This window comes from Columba livia, chromosome 2 (assembly GCF_036013475.1).
Source record: "Columba livia isolate bColLiv1 breed racing homer chromosome 2, bColLiv1.pat.W.v2, whole genome shotgun sequence".
Classification (NCBI taxonomy): domain Eukaryota; kingdom Metazoa; phylum Chordata; class Aves; order Columbiformes; family Columbidae; genus Columba; species Columba livia.
The window spans coordinates 112,767,260-112,795,031 of record NC_088603.1 but is presented as its reverse complement, the minus strand read 5'-3'; the positions used below and the strand labels follow the sequence as shown (position 1 = coordinate 112,795,031).

The following is a 27,772-nucleotide window of genomic DNA, read 5'->3' as shown; positions in this document are numbered from 1 at the left end:
TTTTCAATAAATCCAAATATATTTATTATCCCACTATATCAAAACCACTTATATAACATCCTAAGCCAATAATATCAATATCCATATCCAATTGCAAAGGTCTTAATTTTAAACTGGAAAAGTGCCTATAATTATTATAAGAAAAAAAAAAATCCAGGGCATAAGCACTGAAAACCAAGAGCAAGAGATACACAAATGTGCTGACCCACAATAAGACCACAGAATGCAATGACCAGAAAGGGCCATTCTTGAGAGCTCTGTTTTTATACCAGCTCCCCAGTAAAGCCGAATATGCCCAAGATGTTAATGTTGTTACAAGCCAGTCTTATACACAACAACCAAGACAAAAATTTAGTAGTTTTTAAAATGTTCTGTTGGTATTATAAAAATGTACATTTAAATTTATAAGAACTTGTCATAGTGTCCATCCCCTTCTCTTTCTACATGCTTGAGCATTACAGAATAAGATTAAAAAATGGCCAGCAAATTGAAATAGTAACTTCTATGATTATATTTTTACTCTACAATTAGAAAAGCCACTGAGGCCATTATATGAGCATGCAGTAAGGCATCTTCTTATTTAAAGCAGCTTTTAGTGTTACCTTTCCTCTGCGCCCATTGCCACCATCTTGATCTTCCCATTGCCAGTCAACTCCACGCACCACCCTGGCACCTGCAAAGATTCCTCTTGCTGTAATTTTCTTTGATTTACGGCGAGACTCCAACAATACCCTGAAGTTATTGAAAGAAGAACCCACAAATGTCAAGATAATAAAGAAAGTCCAAGACAAATCTTTAGGGATGGGAAGCAAGAAAAGCATTCATTCAATTCTCAACTCAAATAGCAGCCCAAAAGATAAAAAACCATGATTTCACCAAATCTGATTTATTGTATAAGTAGTTTTGAATTCTAATGGTAATTTCTTCTCCAAAATTCCTAGTACAAGCAATAATCTTGTAAACACATACATATAGAACTGTACTCTTACCGTTAAAATCATTAAAGAAACAAAAAGTTACATAAACACTACATATCTGTATCTTGTAGATTCACCCTTGGCCAATATTACTGTCTTGCAATTGCTCTGCCATTTTTGTTCAGAATTATGCTATTAAGAGCTACATCTCTTTCCCTCCATATCTCAGTTTATTTTCTACATACTTCTTACAGCATATCTCAGCAAATGTAATTCCATATATCAGCCATAATATGCTATTTTTCTAAAGCAAATCTCTTATTTCCCTCTGACTTCAACAGAAGTAGATAAGTCCAAACAGAACAGTTCATGAGTATTTAACTTACAAATTGAAACAAAGAGACAAACATTTTCCAGCCTTTTCAGTTATCTCAAAAGTCACCCATCTGCATGCAAACAGATTTCTTACTTCATGCCAGAAAATAGTATTTTTCAGCTGAAATTCTGAATGTTTCCCAACTTCTTCAGAAGTGTATCACCCTCCTGCTAAACTTCTAACATCCAGCAGATGGCAGACAAGGAAAAAGTTAAACAGCTGGAATCGATGCAAAGAGCACATTAAAATATTAGCCATTTTTATCTAATATAAAAGAATGATAGAAAACACAAGGATATGTTGTTTACAGCAGCATTTTAGACAGATCTGAGTACCTACAAAACTCAGACAAACACCAGCATACATTACTTCGGTATGCTGCCCATGCGATATCCCAAACTCAAGAATAAAATAGGAAGAGCTGATGCTTTCCTTCATCCAAATGTCCTTTGATGCCTCTTGCCATTTTTGTTATGAGATATCCCTCCAATTCAATAGCACTGTTTTGCCCTTTTCTCCTCCTTCAAAAAATTAACTTTAATCCATTTTTCTCAATGAAGCTTGATCAATAGAAATAGCTCCTTGACAGATGAAGCTGCCTTCTAGATAACAGTTGCAAAACAGAGCTCAATGGGAAGATACAGAGAGGGAGAAAGTGACAAGATGCAAAAGATTTCCTGCAAGTCTATACATTGTGTACAATCTATCTCCAAAACTAAAACACAGACCACTTAAAATTACAAAGGAAACTTCAGCTAAAAAAAAATGAAGAGGGGGGAAAAAAGTAAAGAAGGGGGAAAGTCTGGTAAGCATTGTCAAAAGCAATGATATTTAAAAAAAATAAATCGAAAAATAGATTTGTATTTTGTTACCTATTCTCTATTGATTACACTAAGTCAGCACTTTCTACTCTTGGATCCAACTTTCAAGTCTTGCTCTGCATTAAACATTATAATTGAGACACTAAGCTTATGATATCTATTTGGTACCTAGATCTGCCAGTATGAATTTCAAAAAAACAGAAGTTACTTTTTGTAAGCCACTGACCCAGGTATTTGAGCCATAGTCAAACTTCAAGAAAAACACTTCAGAAATTAAGCACAGTCCCTACAAGACACAATAGAAGAACTGAGTTTGCATGCTCCAACAACTTTCCTTAACTGTAAAAGTACTGATAAAAGCACATCACTGAATTACAATGTATTTGTAAACCTTATTTCCCAAGAAGAGTAAAAAAAAATCCTGTTTCACACATGTCACACTTAACTGAGCATCATCTCTAACAAAAAGGTTCCAAAGATTTAATGAAAGAACATATTGGAGAGTTATCACAGAAGTGATGCCACAGCACGTAGCCTTTACACAACCCTTTATTGTAGCTTTCCAAGTATTTAGTAGGAGGCAAATATCATCATTGTCACTTAACTAGTAGATAAATCATGATGGGCTTCGGATTTAGACAAGTTATTTAAAGAACAACAGAACAGCTATGCAAGATCAAACTAAATGCCAATTTAGTTCAGAGTTCTTCACTGGGAGACAATAATACATGCTTAAGAACATGAAAACCAAGGCAAGGGTATAACAACCCTTCACAGCATATTTTTTCTGCTTTCTGTAGTGAGCAGCTTAAGCAGTTCAAGTAAAAGGTTTTGTCTCCACATCATTCTGTTTGTCATAGCCCACAAGAAGGGTATTTTCCCTCAATCTGTCTACATCATGTTTGAACCTAATTAAACTTTCACATTCAGGAATTCATCGACAAATCATTTTGTGATTCTACATCATGTAACGATAACTGTCGTCGTTTTAAAGCTGCTATGTGATAACACAAGACTTAGGAAGACTACAGTGAGGTTAAAAGAAATTGAGTAATCACATCCTAACTTTTTTCTCTATTCCATTCTTTCTAAAATGTGCACGTTTTCCAAGGTCCAAAGATCTAGAGCTACCCTCCCGCACAAAGAGGCAGAACCAGTAATAGAACTGACATGTCAAGCCACTTTCTTACCTAATCCAAGTTTCAGTAACCAAAACTGCAATTTCAAAGTTAACCACAATTAAGTTTTCCTATTTAATTTGATGGGGAAAAATATTATTTTTTACCTTTCACTTCCTGGTGTGGTAATTCTGTAAAAACGATGCCTCAAGTGATGTTTGTCCCCGTGATAGCAAACTGTGCACAAGTCATAATTCGTGCATTCAGCACATTTCCATCGGATGCCAATGATGGGTTGCTGTCGACAAGTATCGCACATAGTCCCATCATGCTTGATACCTATGAGGAGAAAAAGAAAACAAGACTGACAACTTTGCCACAGCACACAGATCTCTGTTGCGCACCATAACAATTTGAAATCCTATACTAAAATGATAACAATAAAGAAAGGCTGCTAGTGATACTCTATCAGCCTATACAACTGAGGCGAAAAGATAATGGACTTTGCCCCATATCTCCAGTCGACACTCTGTACCTGAAATGTTTTATCTTGTCTCAGCTCAAAAAGCTGAGAAAGCCGTGCTTGTTTTTTTCCATCTATACCAATCAGAGACAGAAAGTGAGAAATGCATATATACAGGCAGTCCGAAATGTTATCTTTCGATTAAGACTATCAACACACCTTACACCACAAAGGCTACTGTGTTCAGCTGTTTGAAAATCATTGGTTTGACTTACACATTTTGTACAGAGGAAAAGATAAGTGCTTATCTCAACTCTTTTCTATTCCGGCTAAAAATTAAGCTCTGTTGGATAGAAGCCATTAGCTTCAAGAAAATCTGTTACTCTTTTTGAAACATTTTACTGTTTTATATGTTGGTTTGTTGGAAAAGAATGCGCCAAAGACAGACCAGATGTAGCCCATCAGCATGTGCTCTGCCCAGCCCTCTACAGAAGCTGAGTTTCCAAGACTACTTAGTCCTACACCTTTGCCAGCCTACAGCAGAGAGAAAGTTATCAGTCACAGTTTCCATCCATGTGTTTTGAATACAGTGAACAATCACAAGTTTATTTTAAATAAAAATCAGAACAAATTCTGCTACTGTTTGGAAAAAAATTAGCAATAGGAAAGAGAAGCACTGGCATTCAGTCTGTATCACAAGCTAAAAACAATCACTAAGAGGCTGTAGTAACACAGAATTTTTCTAGCCACTCACCCTTTAAAAAATAAACAACCAACAACCAAATCCCCATAACACACAAAAAAAAAACAAACACACAAAAAAACGCAGAAACACTTAACACCTCACAGCCAAGAAAAACCAGATCACTCTGAAATTAGTGAGGAAAAAGAATGGGTTTTGCCCCCTCCAGAAGGGATGCCTTCAGAAATGACTACCAAATTCACTATAAACCTATTAGTCACTTACGTCCAACAGCTGAGCCACTCGCAATGGAAAAAAAAAAATAACAGTTGGAGAAGCAAAACTGAAGGAAATGCATTCTTGTCTGATCATTTCACAAAACCATATAATAGCTGAGACAATCTCTGGGGATTGTCTACTCCTACCACCACTGCCCAAAGCAGAGTAAACTAGAGCCAGCTGCCCAAGACCATATCCAGTCAAGTTTTGAGCTCCTCCAAGCATGCAGATTCCACAACCTCTGGGCAGCCTGTTCCAGCACTCTAGTCATCCCTAGAGCAAAAACATTTCTTCTTATGCTTAAGTGGAAATTCCTGTATTTCAATTTGTGCCCACCACCTCTTGTCCTGTCACTTGACACCACTGAAAAGAGTCTGGCTCTACACCCTTTACAACCTCCATCAGGCATTTATATATGCTCTTAAGATCTCTCTAAGCCTTCTCTTCTCCAGACTAAGCACCACCAGATCCCTCAGTTTCTCCTCATATCAGATGCCTTAAGATCCTTTAAAACACATTTGCAGCCTTTCGCTTGACACACTCAGTATGTCCATGTCTCTCTTGCACTGGGGAGCCCAGAACTGGACCCAGCACTCCAGGTGTGGCCTCACCAGTGCAGAGTAGAGGGGAAGGGTCACCTCCCTTGACCTGCTGGCAACACGGTTCGTTCCTAATGCAGGCCAGGAGACCACTGGATACCTTCATCAACACAAGGGCCATTGCTGGCTCATGGTCAACTGGTTGTCCACTAAGATCCCTAGGTCCTTTCCTGCAAATCTGCTTTCGGGCCAGCTGTCCCCAGCTTGTACGGGTGCAGAGGTTACTCTTCCTCAGCTGCAGGACTTGGCATTTCCCTCTGTTGAATTACATGACACCCCTGTTGGACCATTAATCCAGCCTGTCAAGGTCCCTCTGAATACCAGCAAAATCATCTCGTGCATCATTTCTCCTAAACAAGAAACCTTCTCACTCCATCTTCTTCCAACTTTGATAATAAACATATTTAAGAAGATTTCTGGCCTCATAATTAAAAGCTTTCCTGATGCACAAACATTGGAATAAATATTTAGTAAAGGCTGGAAAAGGCAACACAGTTTGAGCAAAGACTGCATGTAGCACCACAGAGATCTGAACACCTCTTCAAGAAACTCAAAGATAGCCTTCGGTTACTGCAAAAACTCCCCAAAACTGCCTATGTTATACTAAACGATCACTGTAATTCCTGGAGTAGTTCATGACTGAAGTGGCACCCAAGCCTTGACCATAACTCTGTGCTGAAATTTTGCAGGTCTGGCACAGACAAGTCCTATAACCCATAACGTTATTTGCCAACTCCAACTGCCAGCCAACACACCTCATCTACTATAATAATCATTCTTTTTAACTAACCTTCTACATCTAAAAAGTATTTTGTCATCTGGTAACAACAACAAAAAATGCTGTTTTCCTACAAAACAACAACTAGGAAATCATTCATACATTTTCTCCCCCCACTCAACTCTATGAATGATCTTGTTTCCAACGTGGAAAGTTAGCATCAAGTAGAAAGCGATCTTTCTTGTTACATACCCTGGGACTTTGATGTCTGGTATCTGTTGATTACCTGTAACACTCAAAGACAGTATTAGCTATGATCTTGAGGTCGCTGCCTCACTGCTATGAATTGTACTGAATCATTTTACTACTTTTTTGTGGTCTTCAAGAGCAGGTAGATTACACAGACTCAGACAACCTGTTACTGTTCTGTTGCATTGCCTAAAAAGTCTAACTAGTTATGGCACTTGGGGCTGAGAGGTGGTATTTGTTTGTTGGGTTTTTCTTAATTGATCGCTAAATTTGTATTTCACATAGAAAGAGAAAAGTTACACATCTTCGGAATTTTTTTGATGGTTGCTGAGCTTCAGGGAAGACAGTTTGCCAAGGATCACATTTATTTTGGCTGTAAAAGGACCAAAGAATTGGGTGCTGCAGGACTCTTCGGTCTGTCCAAGCAACAGGAAAGAGGGCAAAAGAAAGGCATAATCACAAGTCATGTAATACAGAACTAGGTCATTTCACAGTAACTTAAATAAAAACTAAACATTAGCCAGTGAGGCAAAAGCCACTGTGGAAAAACTCAGAAAAATTTCCTTAGGAAAGACCAAGAAAAAAAAAAATACAAATATGTTTGACTTAAAAGTCATTTTACTGACTATAGTGTCTGGAACTTAAAAGAGAACAGTGTATGTCTGTATTTGGAGTCTCTGATTGAGAGAGTCACATTACATCTCACAGGTCCCTAAGCAGCACCCTGATAGATACAGCCTTCCTTCATCCATTCCCTGACACATGATTCCAGCAGCAACACCCACTTCAGTGCATGCCTCACCTGATCATGCCGCTCCATTCCTTCCATTATGCCAGCAAAAGGTTTTTGCAGAGTTGAGCTGTAAACTGAACCAAGAAACATACCCGGCTGAAAAAAATGCCAGTAGGAAAAAATATTCAGCTGGACTGGTTTCCCAATCCCGTTCTTTGTGGCGCTGCACAACGCTGCTGGCAAGACAAACAGAGCATGGCAGGGCAGGAGGAGGCAAAGTAATCCTGTTCACAAAGTTTAACCACTAAGAGAGCTTTCACTTCATCTGGTAAAAAAAGACACTAAAACAAGATACTACTACTGGATCACAAAATGTGATAGTTAAACCCTTATTCATGTTCACAATACAAACAAAATGAACTCTTTAAATCAACAGTATGTTTTAAAGGAGGTTGAAAGAATTTTTTCTTTTTAAGTTGAGTTAGATATTACAGGTACAGGAATGTGGTGGGTTGAGCTTGGCTGGCTGCCAGATGCCCACCCAGCTGCTCTCTCACTCCCTTCCTCAATAGGATGAGAAGTGGAATAAAAATAAAAAGCTTGTAGGTCGAGATGAAAGTGAAATCACTGACCTATTACCATCACAGGCAAAGCAGACTTGAACTGGGGAAAAAAATAAATGTATTGCCAACCTAAAAAAAAAGAAAAAAAAAAAAAAAGAAGAAGAAAAAAAGAGAGGATGGCAAGGAAGACAAACTAAAACACCTTCTCCTTATACTTCCCCTTTTTCCCAGACTCAACTCTTCCATTCCCAACTCCTCTATCCCCCCAGGGGAGACAGAATCATAGAATAATTTTTGTTGTAAAAGACCCTTAAGATCATCAAGTCCAACCATTAGCCTAACACTGTCAAGTCCACCTCTAAACCACGTTCCCTAAGCGCTACACCTCCAGGGATGGTGACTCAACCACTTCCCTAGGCAGCCTGTTCCCACACCGGACAACCCCTTCAGTGAAGAAATTTCAGTGACGATGGGCAATGGAGGGTTATGATGAGTCCATAACAGCTCCTCACACTTTTCCCCTGCCCCAGCATGAGTCCTCTCCACAGCCTACACTCCTCCAGGAAAACACTGCTCAAGCATGGGCTCTCAATGGGCTTAACTTCAGGGCATGTCCACCTGCTCTACTGTGGCCCTCCCTGGGCTGCAAGGGGACAAGCTGCATCACCCTGGTCTTCATCATCATCTACTCACCAAAATGCAGTAAGGACTTGATGTTGGCACTACACACATTTGGGGGGATAGGAGGAGTCGTTATTTCTGACGTTTCAGACTAGTTCTTCTGTAGCCCAGTGGACTGAACTCCCATCAGCATTTAGATACCTTTCAATTTACTTGCAACAAAAAATAAACCAGTTTGTGTGCTCCAAAACACCCCATGATGTAAACTGAAGCACAGTGAACAGGAACAACCAGGAGACTAGGTCAAGTGTAGGCTCTGGAGCCAAACTGAAATCCTGACCCAAATGCAACCTGCATCTGTCACATAAACCACTTCTGCTCTTCGAAAGGAAGGCTGTTTAAGAAAGGTTGAGAAACAAAAACTTTACAAAGTTTACGTGAGGAAAGAATGCCTTAATTAAACTACTGGAATACATTAAAGTGCCATAAAAACTTCCGAATTCAAACATCAGTCCTGCAACTGGCCATCTGTGCACCAGCAGAACACTTTAGGTCTCTAAAATGAGATACTGCAAAAACTAAACTTCCAAGTATTCTTCAAAATTTCCTAGGAGCAGACTATTTCAAAATAAAACAGGTTTTGTATCATCCTCCATACTGCACTGGGGATGGGGGGCAAGGGAAGAAACTAGGTAACGAGAAGGTACCACACTTTCACCATGTCTAATTGCTTTTAAATAGCTGCCATTTCCTAATGTCTCTCCAAACTTAGGACACCATAAAATCCAGTATACCTGATCTCCACTTGTCATTAATGTTTTTACTATTTGCATTTCATGTTAATTTCCTACCTCTATGTCCCTACCACAGTTATTTTTCACTTTTGCCCTCTATTCCCAAATCTTCCCTGGTTTACCTAGGCTACCAGTTCTCTGTCACCACTCATTTATACATCAATTTTACAACCTTTGCCTACAAGTTTTTAAAACCCATGCTCACTCTTAAAGATGTAAAAGGAAATAGAAGCAGTGTTGCTCAAATTGCTATTTGAATTTATTACTAATATCTCTCTTGTACTAAAGATAATTTTCAATATACAACTGTCCAATAAAAGAACATTTTAATGGTAAAATAAGATGTACAAGGAGTATCCATACCACTCACTGTTAAGAAAGCAGAAGTAAATAGTGATTCCTATTGCTTCTCAGAACCAATGAAATCTGGTTTCCAATGGACTCTCTCATTATTCTCTACAAAAATCTAACAAGTCAAAATCCTTTCATATAATAATGACAACACTACCAGCAGACGAGTGATATCATAAATTACCTGAAAAACTGATTCATTTAGACCTCAATTTAAAAAGCAATACCAATGTTTTGTTCTTCTAATTTTTCCACTCCAGACATTTTTTTACACTATGGGCATACTCCAGGCAAACTGAAAATAAAGAATTCTTAAAGATGAACCATATTCCAACAAATTGTGTAAAAACTCAAATCAGTGTCCCCATAAACATAACTCATTAATTAAATAACCTGTTTGGCAGCAGCCAGCTGACCAATTACTATATACAAGAGACACCAGACTTGTCAAAGCATGTGTCCTATCTGGTAAGGGTATCGCAAGATACAGGAGGAGGGAGAGGATTATTGTGTCAGAGACATGGGGGAAGGGCAGGAAGAACAAAGGATATGTTTATTACTTAAAAAAAAAAAGGCTTCCCAAGTACCACTGCTCATGAAGCTGTTAGATTTTTTACTTGTGAGGAGTTCTATAAGTATTTTAAAATAGCCACTAAAAAATCTTGACTAAGATAATTTGCCTTAAATTACATTTAATGTGCTAAAAGCATGAACAAATAAATAAATACATAGGATAAATCATCCCAGGTGCTCTATCTTTTAAAACGTTCCAACATATGTAACTACATGATGATTTACACAACTCTTCAAGGTTACTGAAAACTATTAATTCAAGTACAGAAAGCCACTCAGATCTTCAAGAGATAACACCCGAATTTTCAATATTAGAAGAATACAGCACATAGAGCATTTCACACTGCACAGATGCTCACCATAGCTGCAGGATAATTCCACAAGATTGCATTTCCTGACTCCAGCCCCTCTGCCACCTCCCCTTATTCAAACATAATTGTGTAAATATTTTAAGCAGGAAAATAACATTGTTACTTTGAACCGGTCATATAAAAGAGGAAATAGATGACAAGCGATTTTTTTTGCTGAAGCTTTGTAGAAAGCAAATCTTCAGGAAGAGAGTAAACACAAAGTTTCTGTAATGATCATAAGTATTATGTGAACATAGTCAGAAATGCTCTCTGCAAACATGCTACTGTACAGCCTTCACATTTGGAAAAGGCCATCTTCCCATCTAAATATAAAGCTTGGGTTTATATACTTATAGGTTCTGCTAAGCAGCTAAGACGACTACTCCTGTTCACTTTTTTTCCACAACACTACAAGAAAAGAGGGATTCTCAGGACTCCCAGATCCTGGCAAAAGGCGACTTTACAGAAAAAGGGATTTATTTGCAAGTCATCAGGCAACCACACTGCACTGCTAACATATCGCATCCCACCACTTACTTCATTTAAGAGGCAACTACACAGGACCAACCTGAAGTTTCTTTTCTTCTAACCAAAATTTCCTTTCTTTTCACATTCTTCATTTACTAACCCCTCCCAATTGCTCTGTCTTGCTTAAAGACATGCTGGCCATTATAAATATGACCACCAACTGGCAGCTAATACAGCTAACTTGGTAAGCAGAACTGAAAAACAAAACTTCATATCACAAATCACTCATTACCCAGATGACTACATCTGGAGCAAATAGCTTGTAAGACACACTTCACATAAATCATCAATGACTTTTTTATGTTAAAGACCATCTAAAATCTTAGTACTAAGGGTATTCAAGTTTTATAAAAAGTTAACATAGTCTTCCAATGCCTACAACCATTAAAATACAAGAACAGTACATCACTAAGTCTATGGCATTAAAACAAAGGCATATACATATATGTATATGCGCATACATGTATCAAACTCAGGGGGTTGTTTGTTGTTTGGTGTTTTTTTTTTTTTAATAGAATGAGCTTCAAACAGCTCTTCTACAACATAATGGGTTCCTGATGCATCACCACTGTTTCTGGCTGCACAGGCCATCAAAGTAACAGGCTCATCAAAGTAACAACTCTGGCTGCAAGCACTGCTTCTAAGAACTTATAATTGAGTCTGCTTTTGAATTCCTAATAAAAAGAACTCCCAGCAATAAATAATTTAATTTTGCTTTCCACTGTTGTATTTTTCTATTTATTCTCACTATAAACTTACAATCACGTTGTGACTGTAACTTTATGAACTAGATAATTTTTTTCCATTTTAAACTATAAGCCATGATTTAACACTGTGCTAAGTATCATCAAACAAAATCCACCCCATATTTTATAACATTTCCTTGCTAAACAGCATCCTTATTAATACCACAGTTAGAAATTCCTGCCACCTAATGCCATTTTCATGCAAATATTTATATAAAAATTATCTAGATGCTCCCTAGAGATAATATCAAACTCTCATCCAAAGTCAGAGTCCCTTATTCTAAACAATGGGTAGTCACTACCATGGAGAAAAATAAGAAACTACAAAAAGGTGGAAACTAAAAAAGGGAAGTGATTTGCCTGAGAATACAAAGTGAATCAGTAATAAAACCAGGATTTTGGTCCTAATTGACAGCATCCTAGTTCCCTTTTGCTGCTACTACTTTACAGATTTGTACTCTTCCTGTCTCCAGGATACTACGACCTCAAAAGTAACTCCCTCTAGCAAAGAGCAACCCTGGGTAGCTCCATGCAGCAGCTCCATGAGTATGATGCACGCATTGGCCAAAAACCTCAGGAAGAGACCATTTTGCAAAGCCTGAAAACAGCAACGTTTATGAGTTTTTCCCACAGCAATATACACAGTCCTACCTGAAGCAGAAACTAAAATTCTAATACAAAAGTGTAAACATAACTGAAAATCAGAAGGAATAAAGCAGAGGGAAAAAAAATATCAGGGACTTAAAACTGAGTATTAGGTGTAAGCTTCCAGATGCAGTTAACACAATACCATCAGCTTGCAAATACGTCAAGCAGAAGTGGAATAACGATCACTGGAGGCTCATATTCAACATTTATGCATACGCTTCAGTTTTAAGCAGAAGCAGTCCCACTGGTTTCTACATCAAATGCAGGTAAAGTTTCAAAGCATAAACATCTGTAACACAAGGATCAACTACTTGAAAGACTACTCTTAACTTCTTGTTCCAAGGTCCAATTCAAAAGATTTTCACCTCATTTTAATAGCATCTACCCTCCAAAACAGCAACAAAAACGAACCACAAAGCCAGGAGAGACAAAGGTACTCAGACATACAGAAATTAAATCCACCTCAAAGGCTCACAATGTAATGTGTGGTGTGTTTAGTGTTGTATTCTTTTTCTTAACAACATTTTTGTAATTAATTAGAATTAATTCCATGATGCTGTCTCTTCAAAAGTCTGTTAGCTTCAACCCACTGCTATAATTTTTCTTTCTGTAACACTACACCTAGCTGGCTCAAAGATGGTCTCTACTCTTCATCAAACTGAAAAACACATCAGAAAAACAGTACATCTAAGCACCAACAAATAGGTCCAATCACTTCATTATTGAGGCAATCCTGCCCAGCCCAAAATCACCTCACTGTACTTCTGACGAAACTAAACAATATATTTCTCTTTGTGAGTTTTAATTGTAAAAACAGGTGCTAAAATGAACATTTCCCTGCAGTGCTTGCAACACTAACACTGCCGCATAATGTCAGTGCAGATATAAATCCATTGTCCAAACTGACTGTATTTAAAGCATGAATATCAGGCACCCAAGTAATTACAAGAATGAACGAATGCATTTTTTTCCCAGTACCTTCACTATTTTACAGCAGGTCTGGCAATGCAGATAAAAGGCAACACGCAGATTACAAGACAAAACACTATTTCAACCACTTGATGTAATCTTTAGCAAAAAGGTGTTACACCTCTTTTCTGCAGTCCTCCCTCTACTTGACTCAGAAAGACTGTCACCATTTTACAAAGCAACTCTGAAATTTAAATCCAAGGCGAGGGGGGGGGGGGAACAAACCAAAACACTGAGGTAACATCCTCACTGTCCCCCACCCAGGCACACGGGGAACCCGCTCCCTATGGCAAATCACTTTTGCTTTGTCTACCCCAATTTAAACGTCCCGGGACAACTCCTCTCCCCGCGGCCACACACTATGCATTTATTTTGAGTGTGTACCTATACATTTGCACACACACATATAGCCACCCACGCACAGACATGGGGAGAGTAGCCGGTTTTCTGCCCCCTCCCCCCCCCCCAAAAAAAAAAAAAAAAAGAGAGAGAGAGAAAGGCACAGCCCGAAAAGGGAAAGGAGGGGAGCAATCCGCCTCTAGGATCGGGTCCTGATCCGCACCCCCCGGCCACGACAGGGTCCTGTGGGTTCGCCTCTTCCCTCCTTCCCTCCCCCCGGCCCGGCCCGCTCACCGGTGGGCGCGCTGTCCAGGATGCGCAGGTCGTAGGCCCCGGAGCAGCGGTAGTTGGCGGCGGTGCCGTTGTCCCACACCACGACCACCTCCTCGGGGCTCTCGAAGCTGCGGACGGTGCCCACATGGCCCTCGCCGCCATCCTGCTTCCCCCACTTCCAGTCCGGTCCCCGGACCACCCGAGCCCCGACTCCCTCCACCATCACCCGGTTGTTCCGCGAACTGCTCATCCCGGCGACGCCCCGCGGGCCCGGGCCCCGGGGCGGCAGGAAGGGGCGCGCAGCCCGGAGGCGGCGGAGGGGGACCCCGATGGGGACGGCTGCCTCGGCCGCAGGGAGGGAGGGCACGGGCCGCGGGTGCCGGTGCGGCGAGGGAGAGACGGGGGCGGGGGGCAGAGGGGCAATCCTGACGCGACGGTGAGCGGGCGAGAGAGGGACCGTTCCGACGGGCCGGGGGACGCGACTGGGGCGAGAGGAGCCGACGGGCGGGAGCCTTCGGCCGACTCTTCTCCTCGCTTCCTCCCTTCCTACCTACGCACCCATCCCCGGCGCCGCAGCGGCTGCCCCCGGCCCGCGGCGCCCGCCCGCACCCCGCAGCCTCCAGCCACCGCTGGCCCCGCGCGCCCGCCGCTACATCCGGGAACTGCGGCCGCGACGGCGGCGGCACCAGGGAGACCGGCGGCGGCCGTCAGCGCTCGGCGCGCCGCGCATGCGCCCGGGCTCAGGGCTTCTGCGCAGCCGCAGCGCCGGGGTGGGGGGGCGGACCGGGCGGGGCGGCGCTCGGGCGCCACCTGCGGGGCCGGGGTGGGCACTGAGCGTCGCCGCCGATGCCAGTGCCGTGACCGTGCCTTTCCCCTTCCCTTGACGGGCCGCGGGCCTGTGCCGGTGGAAATGGGAGGAATGGGAGGAAGCGGAGGAGGGAGCGGGGGTGAATAAACCCCTGCCGGCAGAGCTGCCTGGGGCTCCCCCACATCGCCAGCCCGGCGGTTCCTTCTGGGGGCGCGGGCGCCGATGAGGCCCCGCGGGTAGCGGACCCGTCCCGCGCTGAGCTGATGGCGGCGGCGGCGGGAGGGAGAGCGCTCCAGCTTCCCAAATCGCCTTCTTCGCTTCCCCGTCAGGTGGAGTTGCCCGTATCGCCACTCCTTTAGTGACAGAGGGATTATCAATTAAACTGTATCAACTAAGTCTTGTGCTATCTGCCTCAGGTAAATCTGTGTTGTGTTTTCCCCATTTTTCAATTACGTCCGTGCCCTGAAATCCCTTTTTCTTTTCAAACTGTGGACACGAGTCTTGCACGCTATTGAGGTGAGTGTAGTGGGGCTGTGCTGCTGTAGTCCACGAGCTTTTTTTAGCTCGTGTTCAGGTGTTCCAGTCAGCAAAAGAGGGGAATCTGTGTCCCTACCTGCCCTTCCCACATCAGGGCACCCCTCATGGAGAGTGTGCCTACTCAAACTTGGACCACAAACCTGGAATGTAATTCTTCATAAACTACCCTCTTGTGGGAAACTGCAGCAGGTCTGTGGAATCCTTGACAGAAAATATGAGAGTAGAGGTCAGCCTTGAGATATTAAGATTTACCCTTGAGAAGGATGGGAGTAAAGGAGTATCCGGAGAGAGGAGAGATGTACCCGTGAGAGAGAAGGGGGTAGAAGAATAACATGGATGATAGAAAAATTAACCAATGAGATGTTAGTGCTGTAACTTGTAACCAATAGTGAAAAGACACATGAACTGGTAAAATTGTATAAAAATGCACTTGTAGCAATAAATGGCGTCTATTACTTTCATCTTGAAAGAACTTGGTCCATGTCGTTTGTCCGTCTCAACCGCGACACCCTCTTTGTCAGCACTCTCACAATGCTCAAGCATTTCCTTCAACTCCACACATCCTGGCTAATCTTATAGAGAGTCACCATAGAATCACAGAATGTTTTGGGTTGGAAGGGATCTTGAAAATCATCTAGTTCCAACCCTCCTGCCATGGGCAGGGACACCTTCCATTAGGCCAGGCTGCTCAAAGCCCCATCCAACCTGGCCTTGACCACTTCCAGGGGCATCCATGAGTCCTCTGGGCAACCCGTGCCAGTGCCTCACCAGTCTCATTCTGAAGAATGTCTTTCTTATATTTAATCTAGATCTACCCTCTTTCAGTTGAAAGCCATGACCCCTTGTCCTATCACTACATGCCCTTGTAAAGAGTCCTTCCGTTTCCAGCTTTCTTGTAGGTCCTCTTTAGGTACTGGAAGGCTGCTATAAGGTCTCAGCTCTCAGCCCCAGCTCTCTCAGCTCATCTCCACAAGAGAGTGTTCCAGCCCTCTGATCATCTTTGTGGCCTCCTCTGAGCTTGCTTCAACAGGTCCATGTTCTTCTTATGTTGGAGACTCCAGAGTTGGATGCAGGACTTCAGGTGGGGTCTCACCAAGACAGAGCAGAGGGGCAGAATCACCTCCCTTGGCCTGCTGGTCATGCTCCTTTTGATGCCACCTAGGATATGTTTGGTTTTCTGGGCTGCAAGTGCACATTGCTGGGTCATGTGGCACTTGATTCTCTGATTGGTTTTGACTCTCTCTAGTCATGCTCTGTGTTAACTTTTAAAAAGCATCCATCTTAGAGAAGCCTGAATCAGACAAAAGAATACAATTCCTTAGTCAACAGGGAAATGGCTGATAAAAGGCAGCCCAGCTACCCTTGTGTCCTGGGTATTTTTACTCTTTCTGTGCTTCCTTTCACCTTTGTGGTTATTATTATGACTAGAAGAGTCTATGAGATCATTTCCTGACTTCTTTTGTGTAGTTTTCTCACAATATGTATAGCAGAGCAGAATAATATGACCATGTAACCACCAGACTACCACCACATTCCTCACATAATTCATTCCTTCATAACCCATGCTAAGCCTAAAGAATGTTGCCTTAAACGTGAAATTATGTCCTGACAATAGGCACTCCCAAGCAGTGTCTGATTTCTGCTTTGGCAGTGGAAACCTCAGAATGCTAACAGATACCATCCTAGGAAAGCATGTAATTGCCAGCCAGTTTAGGTTTTCTTGCAGATGCTTCTCCCCATACAAAGCTACCCACAGCTTGTACTAGCTTATTATACTTGGTACATGTAATTGAAATTAAATGTATAACATATGGCAGAATTTCCCAGAAACTCCAGGGAGTTCTTGATCTACTGAAGGTTCTAGCTAGGTTCTAGCTACAGTCATAATGTTCCCATCTGCCTCACTCTACTTTTTCATGTTTTGATAGTTATGAGCAAGTGTAAGGTTCGTGCATATCTAAGAATAACCCAAAGCACATTTTTCTATTACTCTTTGATAAGGTTGGATAAAAAAGGCTTTTTGCAACCAGGAAGTTTGTGCTAGGAAAACCAACAAAGTCCGATATCAGAATTAGTTCTCCTGGAGAGAATCAGAAAATTTCACTCCTTGCATTTATTTTTCCGAGAAACTCTAAATTGTAGACATTCAGAGAGTCTGCTGCTGAACTTCAGCATGTGAGCAGATACTATCCTGGAGCTTCTTCTCTCCTAATAATCCTCCTCGTGACCACTCCCACTCTATCCCAACAGACTCTGCCTCTCCCTGCTCACCTGCTTTTTCTATCAGATTATTTACTTGCAAAAACCAGAATCTCTAAAGACGCCTGCATTATTTATTATGATTATTATGCTGAGACACACAAGAATACAGGTAATAACTGGAACCCAGCATCTATCGGGCTGAACGTAAATGCTCCCGTAACAGCTAAAGAGGAAGTTCTCCATAGCCCAAAATAGAGAGGCTTGTACCATTTTATTGATGTGGCAGGAAATAAAGAGTGGACAGACTGATTAAATATATTCACTTGCCAGTGAGTACATGACTGATTTCTGAACTCTACTCTCCTGTCACATGGCCACAAAGTTGGGGAAGTCACAAAATTTTCATAGGCTACATTACCGTGTTTTTCAGAACTGCAAATATTTTGAATCATACATTATATTATTTATTTTGTGTGCCTGTTTGGTGTTTAACCAATCTGTAAGGAAAAAAGGTCTTTAGTTCCTGAACCTTTTATCTGAATTAGTCTTCAAAACAAGCAGTAAGTAAGTACCAGTTTCAGATGCAGATTTAAAAGGACACAACACAGAATGGGAAAGGATATACCTTTAGGGAAATATTTATTTTTCAAGTTATATTGGACATTAGTGGTCCTACCTGATATTTTTCTGCCATCAGCCACAGGAGTATATACCAGCATAAAAATTAGTACTAGAATATAAGTAAAAGAATCTGAGTAAGCACCTGAAGACCCACAGAATGATGGAGATAGAAGAATGAGAATGTGAGTAGCAAAAGGAAAAATATACTTTTGAATTTTGAAACTAAGCTGAAGTGTGAAATAAATGAGATATGCAAAGTTATAAACAAGATGGAGATTCCATAGGATGTTGAATCCAGTTAACAAATTGTGACAAGAAAAGTGGCAGATGCAGCATTTTCAGGTATATATCAGCATTTTTGATGTTTGCAGTGGAAAACTGGATACAGCACTACCTTAAGGAAGAACTTGTATCCATTTTACAATTTAAAAAACTCTTGTTGGCTTAGGGCCTTTTGCAGGCAGAGCAGGTTAGTTCACTGGCTGGTTGTTTTTACACAATAAATGCATGCGGCATCTTCAGTTTTCTCTAACAAGTCTTTGGTCCCTCAACGGGACTGTTCTGATGAATGCTGAGAGTTTATCACATCTCCTAAACTTGCATTGGTCCCACTGATCTTATTGCACAGAGTGGCTGTTTTACAGCCTTAGAGCCAACGTGCCACCTAAAACCTCGCTGCTGGAGTTAGCAGGAGTTTCATTTCTTTGCTTTTTGGGTCTACAATCTAGAAATCATACTCGGTCACAAGCCTCCTCAAACCTAAGGCCAGCAGAGGCATAGGACTTCTGTTCTTTTCGGCCATCCCTGTTGTGTGAGGAGAGCAGCTGGGCAGACTGGCAGAGCAGTACTGACTTAAAGTGCTGCACCACATGCAGCCAAAGCTTTCCTGCCAAAGACCTGATTTACCTGAACAGTGCTGCTGAAATTACCCCTGCTGGCTGCCTTGAGAGGTAGTGCTGGCTTTGAACACCTCAGGTATTCAAGACAGAGCACTTAAGTCACTGGCTGGAGGAAGGGAATCCACAGTGCTTTAGGCATAGGTGCCTGTAATTGCTAAGACTCATTAGTATACATTCAGTGGAAGAATCTGAATGCACAAAAAGAACTACAGAACGAGTTCCCTGCTGGCTACCCAAAATTACGCACATTGCTGCGTCACACCATCCTCCACCTGCTGATTACGGTCTTCCTCACAACATCCTGCCATATTAGCACAATCCAGTGAGGGGCCATGAGAAAAGACCTCTGGTTTATGCAGAATTCAGTGCTATGTGTAACCTAATGACATCCCTTTAAACTCCTTGTTATTGTTGGAGAGTGTATTTGCTTTTTGTAAGAGCAGCTGCCACCCTCCTAGAGGGTAATACAACCCTCACAGAGTCACAGAAAACAGGACTTTGGGGGTCATCCAGCCTATGCCCCTGTTCTTCTAAGCCGGGGGTATCAAATTCATTTAATTTTAGGAGTAGGTGTAGTTACATTTATACAGGCCTAAAATTACATTCAGCCCTTTGAAGGCAACCACGAAGCTGATGTGCCCCTAGTGAAAATGAGTTTCACACTTGTAAGCCACTCCAGAGAGCCACTTGCCTAAACTCTCCCTCGTTGCCCTTCGGTTCTGAAAAATGTCATGCTCTAGCAAGGAATCCTAATATAAGTATTTGCATAGGTTGAACAGGAGTTGATAGGAGTTTTTCTGGATTGTCTTGTTTGATTAAAGCTGAACTTGCACTCTTAGGATCAGGAACACTCAATGCAGAAAGTGCACTGTGCCTATTGCAGGAGAGAATCCCATGTGAAAAGCCTGCTTTTACATGGTTTAGAAGTAAAAAACCCGGCTTCTTAGAAATACAGTTATTAATTCATGGAGTTTTCAGGTTTTGTTTACTATTTTGCACAAATCTTGAGTTGTCAGCATTTGTAATATGAAGGATATATATAAACAGCTTGCTAGGAGTTGCAAAAGAGGAGTACCTAGTTTACATAGAATGAGCAAATTGTAGTTTTCTTTTTAAAACACAAAGGTAGAGCTTATTAATTTATACCAATCTGAGTCCAAAAATTCCGCCTCTTGAGTTGAAGACTGTATTAGAACAAGCAGTTTTCTCAGTCCTTCTCTTAAAAAATTAAGGCATTCTAGACCTTAAGTTTCTAGTTTCCCCCAAAATGGGTTTTTATAATCAGTTGGGTTTTTTTTTCCTGCAGACAGAAGTATTAGGAAAAGGAATAAGTAAGGAACTGCCTTGGTTTTATTGAAATATGCCTACTCTTTCAGGTAGAACTAACTCAACTAACTGAGGAAGAAAGATGGAAATATTGGCAAATGAGATGAAAAGTACTGTTTCACTGGAAAAAAAAAACCTCCTCATTAATTTTTAAATTAAAAGCATGTTGTGAATCTCCACAGAACATCTAGGCTGATGAACATGCCACATCTTTTTAAGTGAAAACATAGGTAATATATATTGTCTAGAAGCCAAAGAACCAGTTAGGAACTTTAGGCTATATCCTGTTTAGCCATAGTTTACAATGTAGGAAAAAAAAATAGTATCTCAGCCTCTGCTGCCATCATGTGGCCATGTACCATCTCTCACCAATGCTAAAACATACCTACCATGTTAAAGTTGCACTGTATTTCCACTTCTTTAGTTACCAGATTTATTACCCATAACACAATCCAATTTCTTCCCCAATTTTCAGAAATGAACGATTGGCATTGATTTCTTTCCTAGTTTCTGCAGATTAAAATACTTTTTAATGCCAGATAGTGAGCAAACTGACATGCAACATAACAAATTCTTTGGTGTGTTTGTTTTTTACTGTGCTACTGGCATCCTCTATTAAACTGTTAATTAGAACACATATACTAAACTGCAGTGTCCATGCCACTGTTTCTTTCCCTAAGGAGTTCTATCTACTCCTCCTGCTCTATGAAGGAAAAAACTGATGAGCAGAGAACATATTATAAATGTGTCATTTCATTTTCCTGCTGTGAAACAAAAGTAATCCCATGGAGATCTGCTAAGGACTTTTCCCCTGTATCTGGCTAAAAACTTCAACATGTTTAAAAAAGCATTTTAGGATAAAGAAGATTACCTTTCCCAGACAGAAGCACACTGGAATCTTGTCCCTTGGTTAAGGTTTCAAGTTTTACTAAGCTTAACTATTTTGAGCATAGAGAAAACAGGATACCCGTGAAGTTAGACTTGAAGTTTTGACAAAATAAAATAACTAAACATTCAGTAGTAATCTAGGGCATACACACTACAATACCATGTACTTGTATTTGCACATCTATACAAATTCTCCTACTCCAGCATACTTCAGAGGATTGAAGAATATATACCTCCCTGGTATCTTTAGCCAGATATTGCTGTTTTGGTTTTGTTTTGGCTTTTTTTTGGTGGATGATTTTTAAATTAGATGATGCATTGGAAGGAGGAATTAATTTCTTCCTGGTATTAAATTTTAGGATTGCAAATATTGTAAAGAAAGTCCTTACCTGAAATTCTCAGCTATAGTTAGAACCAGATAGATCACATTTTTGGGCTGATAGGAAAGTAAACTGTCTCCATAGGTCAACAAGATATTGTAAATGTTCCTAATTTATGTGCATGATAATTTTTGTTGCAATCAATGGGACTAATCATGTGCTTACAGTCAAGTACAGGTCTTGTATTACAAAAGCACTCAATATGTACTAAGTAATTCCTGAAAGATTACATCAACACTGAAGAATACCTACATTTAATTCTAATAATCTGCTAAAATAGTAACAACATTGAGTAACTCGAACAGAATCTGAAGGTTGAATGTTCTGTCACATGAAAATAGTCCCAGTCACAATATTATGTGATCCTAAATTCTAAGCAGCAAGATTTCCAGCACACTCTGATAGACTGGTTGAAATCTCTATTAAAAATACAGCTAGACATTTTAAAAAATAATTTTTTAAAAAAAATCTGTTGCTAAACTAGGCTGTATTCTTTGCAGAAAGTAGAGATTTTTAATATCATCTTGTTTATGTCTTATGCTTAGAAATATTTTTCACTATTAACATGCTAAAGAAAGTCTAAGAAACTGCCAAAAGGAAAAAGATTCGCTCAATATATTTCTGACTCCACTGAATTCAGCTGGAGCCATACCGTTCATGTAGGTAGAACAAGAGTTTATCAAATGTATATGGAAGTTGTTGGGGGTTTGGTTTTCTGTTTGTTTGCATTTTCTTACATTATTACAAAGCATTCTAAAATTCTTTGGGTTTGTGTTTGAAACACAAGATGCAAATTGTTACCCACTTTGAAATGTTTATAAAGGAAAGAAAATAGGTAAATAAAACCAAAAATGTTTCACCTTAAGCTACAGTAAAGATTCCTTGGAGCCAAGAGGAAATTTAACCTAGATTCAACATCCAGCTCTACTGTACTCTTATGAAAATTCTCCAATTTCTGTAGCAGCTTCTGTTAAAATTTTTAATGAAAAAAAATAATTTGATCAAGAGAAATGTCCTTAATATATTTTCTTATTTTCAATTTGTTGTATACAGTACTGTCTCATATTCTGAGTTTTCAGCATGCTGTGGATTGTTATCTTTGGTTTCTGAACAAAACAATCAATTTTAAGTTAATTCACATTTCTCAGCATTATATTCAGCCACATATCACCAATTTTTGACCTTTATTTTAACTCTTCTGTGAACGTTTTAGATGACACAAAACAAAGTTTCATCATCATTATTTAACATGATGATGAGTCACATTGGTCTGATCTCTGGTAACCACAAACCTGTCTTTAATAGTTTGCCAGCTGTATTCAAATGCAGGGACCTGGTTTCATGTAAACTAGATCCTGCAAGAGTTATTCCAAGGGAGACAAATATTGGTCATTCTTTGTGCCGCAGCAGCTGTTGAAGGTATTTTCAACCACCTAAGCAGAGAGTGAAATAATACTAGATCGTGTGGTTGCATCTGTAATCAGGATACCTGCTATATCTGCTAAACTGGAATACTCACATCTTAATTGAAGGAAACCTAGTTAAAGAAAGTTACATTAAATGATACAAAACATTCCTTGTGAATCCTATCTTCCTTCCAACTTTACCACTGGAAAGGGCTGAGAAATACTTTGTGAGGGAATGGAGTGAAGCAGCATGGAAGAAAAAAATATGGATGCATGGGAATATGGAAATAATAGTTAGAGTGGCAAAGCTGAAGGGTACAAGCAGAAGCAGCTATTCCTAGTACCACAACCATTGATTTTTTCATGAGTACCAGAAGTACAAAAATAAACACAGCCTGGCTTTTTGGCTTTTTCCTCTGAAATTTGAAGAGCCTCCAACATAGAACATTTACACTGACTTCATGGATTCCCTACTTCATTCACATTTTAAAGAAAGAAAAATCTATAATATGCATGAGGAAGGCTTGAGAAATGATGACTCGAATTTTTCAAATGCATTTTTTTCTCCCACTCCCCTGCTGACAATAAATATTAGGAACAGGGAGTGCTCTCTTCCCTGCATTGATGGAAAACTTTTCGGATGTTTTACACACGGACTTGAGCTTTTTAAGTATTGCTAAGATAGGTAAGGCTAACACAAAGATATTTTTCAAATTTTGTTAGATGATCGCTAAAGTTAAACGAATGTTAAAATAATTTTAACAAACAGAACCTTGAATGTAAAACTCCGAGGTTAAAAGTCACTTGGCCCCTCCTCAGAGGTGCTGCAGCACCTATTGAAATCAATTCCAGGAGTGGGGCTACAGAGAATTGTTCTGGGATCAGTTTGCAATTATCTGCTGGAATATCGGTCCCCCTGCAGACCCCAAACAATCACAGAGCCACCTCCTCCAACAAAAAAATAAATACAACATAGCACGAGCGTAGACTAAACAATCGCTTCTGTAAATTATTATCTATTGCTTAAGCAAAATATCTTGGGAGACAAAATGAAAGAACAATCCTGTGCTCTTTCTACCTAATCTGTAATCCATTAGAGCTGGGTTGGTGCAATCATTTTATGAAGCACTTAGAGAGCAGAGAGCACAGTGCAAATAGCAAGTCTCTCTGGGAATGTAGGGCTCTCTTCCTCTGAATAAAGGCACAAAAAGTTCAAAACACCATAGCAACCATCTTGTGTTCTTCCCACACACGCAGTTTGCAATCACTAAATTGCTTGGAAGTGGTTGTAATATAAGCAGAATATTTCAGCTCTGCAAAATGTGTTGTAGGCCAAAGAAAAACCTTTTAAAGACTTAAAAAAACCCAGTACTGGAACTGGAGGATCTGATGAGGATTGCTTAAAACAGAAGGAAGTTATTAACATTCTTGGTATTGACACTGTAGCAACATGCTTATGCAGTAACAAAAAACCTTTAGCCCTTCTCAGTACACGTAATTTGTTTCAGCCTGCCTTTGGCATGTCATATACACCTGACAATGTTAATACTCCTATGAGTAAGCACAGGGTAGTGGTCAAAGACCAGATAAACCTCATCAACCTTTGCACTTTGATCTTGTTTCATTTGTTCAGTCTCTCTGGAGACTGGAGTGCTGCCATCCAGCGAGACCTGGACAGGCTGGAGAGTTGGGCAGGGAAAAATTTAAAGAAATATAACAGGGGCAAGTGTAGAGTCTTACATCTGGGCAGGAACAAGCCCAGGTTCCAGTATAAGTTGGGGAACAACCTGTTAGAGAGCAGTGTAGGGGAAAGGGACCTGGGGGTCCTGGTGCACAGCAGGATGACCATGAGCCAGCACTGTGTCCTTGTGGCCAGGAAGGCCAATGGCATCCTGGGGTGTATTAGAAGGGGGGTGGTTAGTAAGTCGAGAGAGGTTCTCCTGCCCCTCTACTCTGCCCTGGTGAGACCACACCTGGAATAGTGTGTCCAGTTCTGGGCCCCTCAGTTCAAGAAGGACAGGGAACTGCTGGAGAGAGTCCAGCACAGAGCAACGAAGATGAGTAAGGGAGTGGAGCATCTCCCTTATGAGGAAAGGCTGAGGGAGCTGGGTCTCTTTAGCCTGGAGGAGACTGAGGGGTGACCTCATGAATGTTTATAAATATGTAAAGGGTGAGTGTCACAAGGATGGAGCCAGGCTCTTCTCAGTGACAACCAATGATAGGACAAGGGGTAATGGGTGCAAACTGGAACAAAGGAGGTTCCACTTAAATATGAGAAGAAACTTCTTGTCAGTGAGGGTGACAGAGCACTGGAACAGGCTGCCCAGGGGGGTTGTGGAGTCTCCTACTCTGGAGACATTCAAAACCGGTCTGGACAGCTTCCTGTGTAACCTCATCTGGGTGTTCCTGCTCCAGCAGGGGGATTGGACTAGATGATCTTTCAAGGTCCCTTCCAATCCCTAACATTCTGTGATTCTGTTGATCACATCATTAAACTGCTGGTTTTGTTTGCCTCAGAAGGGTTCCTCTAACCATCAACAGCCATGCCTTCCAGTTTTTGGTCAAACATGTATGTGTGCATTTGACCATGGGCCTTCTAGTCCCATGGACAGATTCTGTGTCCTACGCTTTCTCAGCCATTTGGGATTTTTCTTTTCTTTAGCTTTTTGGGGGTTCAAAGGCTCTTCAGCTTAATGGGAATAGGGCTTGAATGTGGGAGAACAGTCTGCTGCAAGCAATGACCAGTTTCCTTCTTCGGAAGTAGCACCCTGAAGTCTAGTCCTCAGTTCAGCCAAATTAGTGTCTCTGAAGGCTCCTCAGTTCAAGTTGTTGATGAAGCACGTTCTCAGAACAACGCTATCTACTCCAGCTGCTCACACCAGAGTGTTCCTTCACGATAAATCCTTTTATCTGGGGTGTACAACACACATTCCCAGCAAGTCAGGACCAAGACCCGGGTATGGCTGTTCTCCGTGAGCAGAAGCAGAGGAAGCGCAGTGTTGACAACAGGCTTTCCACCTGTCCAGTTTCTTTTTTTTCCCATAACAGCTTCAGGGAAAATAAACAAACCCCATATCCTTCCCAGCCTCTGCTTACCAATTCCCATCCTTGTTTCAACAGCTGCAGTAGCTCTGCCCCTGTGTCTCTGGAAACTTTGGACAGCTGATTGGATAGGAAGAATAATTATTTTTCAGTTTCTTCAGAACATTGCAATACACTGTTAATATAATCTAAATTCATCTTTTTAAATGTAATATCAATTAATTACTTGGCATACTTTTATAATTCTGAATCTTCAATGAAAAATTCTTAAAATTGTACAAACTGCTTTTACTAGAGAAGAAATAGGTGAGAAGTAGATTTCTGCTTGTCAGACTGAAAGGTAAACATGCTTGATGTTTCCAAATCCCATATTCAAATGAGCAATGCAATCAGAAACAACCATTTGATTGCAAAGTCTTTAGATGTTTTGATAGGTTTTTATGATAATTATCAAAGCAGGACTGGAACCCACTGTAGCTCCACCAGAGCAGAGTGCTTGATGACACAGTATGGACATGACAGCACTTTTTGCTACAGTACAGAGCTGTAGCTCAGTATCCAAGAGCTTGCCACCTCTGTTTCATGGTGAATAAGATGGACCAAGATGCTTTATGCCAGAGAAAAATCTCTCTGGTAAGATCTGAGCAAGGAGAAGCAATTGAAATAGGCAAATAGGCCACATCTCATTTCCTGCTCTTGCATTCTTTTTTTTTTTTTTTTTGGTTACGATCCCAAATTCAATTACATTTTAAAATTTGGAAATAGCAATAAAACACAGATAAAGTAAGGAATGAAGAGTCTCACTGAGCAAAGTCCGTCTTCTCTCACCAGTTCATGGAGCTGAGGTATAAAATAAGGAGCAGTATTTCTGTGTCCCGTGGTGCATGCATCTCAAATAGCAGATGCTCAGCTCCAGGATCTTTGTGTTATCAGGTGCGCTCACAGGACTTTGCCAAGGAAAGGACGGAGATACTGTGTGTCTTCTTCTGAAGCTGAACGAGGAAGCATTTGAGTCAGTAAACATGTGAGGGCCTCCCTGCAACTGTAAAGGGAGCAGGCAGAATTTCTCTTACAGGACAGAAAAGACGTATCTACTCCTCTCTGATCCTCATTAATACCTTGTAACAGCAGTGAGAAGTGGAAAAGCAGTTGCACACTTCAGTGTCACTCAAAATATTTAGACAGATATTGCTGGTTAGCCAGTGCTGCATCTGGAAGCTCCACTGTCTCCTCTTCCTCCTGTACGATACTTGTGTCCTCTACAAATAACAGTGTTTGGGAAGTGGACACGCTGCCTGTCCTTCTGTGACTGAGTTTCCACACGCCTGCATTAGCTGCTCCTCACGGTTTTCACAGAATCACAGAATGTCAGGGATTGGAAGGGACCTGGAAAGATCATCCAGTCCAATCCCCCTGCCGGAGCAGGAACGCCTAGGTGAGGTTACACAGGAAGGCGTCCAGGTGGGTTTTGAATGTCTCCAGAGAAGGAGACTCCACAACCTCCCTGGGCAGCCTGTTCCAGTGCTCTGTCACCCTCACTGACAAGAAGTTTCTTCTCATATTTAAGTGGAACCTCCTGTGTTCCAGTTTGCACCCATTGCCCCTTGTCTTATCATTGGTTGTCACTGAGAAGAGCCTGGCTTCATCCTCGTGACACTCACCCTTTATATATTTATAAACATTCATGAGGTCACCCCTCAGTCTCCTCCAGGCTAAAGAGACCCAGCTCCCTCAGCCTTTCCTCATACGGGAGATGCTCCACTCCATCATCCTCGTTGCTCTGCGCTGGACTCCCTCCAGCAGTTCCCTGTCCCTCAGGGGTCTCTCTCTGCCTGGCCCCACACGCCCCGCCTGAGGGAAAGCGCAGGGGGAAGGCGACACCAAGGCGCCTCAGGAAGGCACCTCCCGGGAGGCGGGAGGAGCCGGCCCTGCCGGCCCGCCGGCTGGGGCGCT

The 27,772-nt window shown here is 41.2% G+C and overlaps 1 protein-coding gene across 3 annotated transcripts in view; it reads right to left on the bottom strand.

Annotated features, from left to right (window-relative positions):
- The window catches only part of MIB1 (MIB E3 ubiquitin protein ligase 1), a 78,247-nt gene extending 63,996 nt beyond the window's left edge, over positions 1 to 14,251 (bottom strand). For 2 of the 3 annotated variants that reach the window (XM_013366863.3, XM_013366859.3), the window contains exons 1-3: positions 13,732 to 14,190; positions 3,400 to 3,571; positions 603 to 732 (exon numbers count right to left, since the gene is read on the bottom strand). In XM_013366863.3, the coding sequence (XP_013222317.1) occupies positions 603 to 732; positions 3,400 to 3,571; positions 13,732 to 13,960 (531 nt within the window). In that variant the 5' untranslated portion in view covers positions 13,961 to 14,190. Of the gene's footprint in view, positions 1 to 602; positions 733 to 3,399; positions 3,572 to 13,731 lie in introns of all 3 variants that reach the window. The other variant, XM_005498370.4, reaches the window with a different exon arrangement.
- Between the last annotated feature and the right edge of the window lie 13,521 nt (positions 14,252 to 27,772).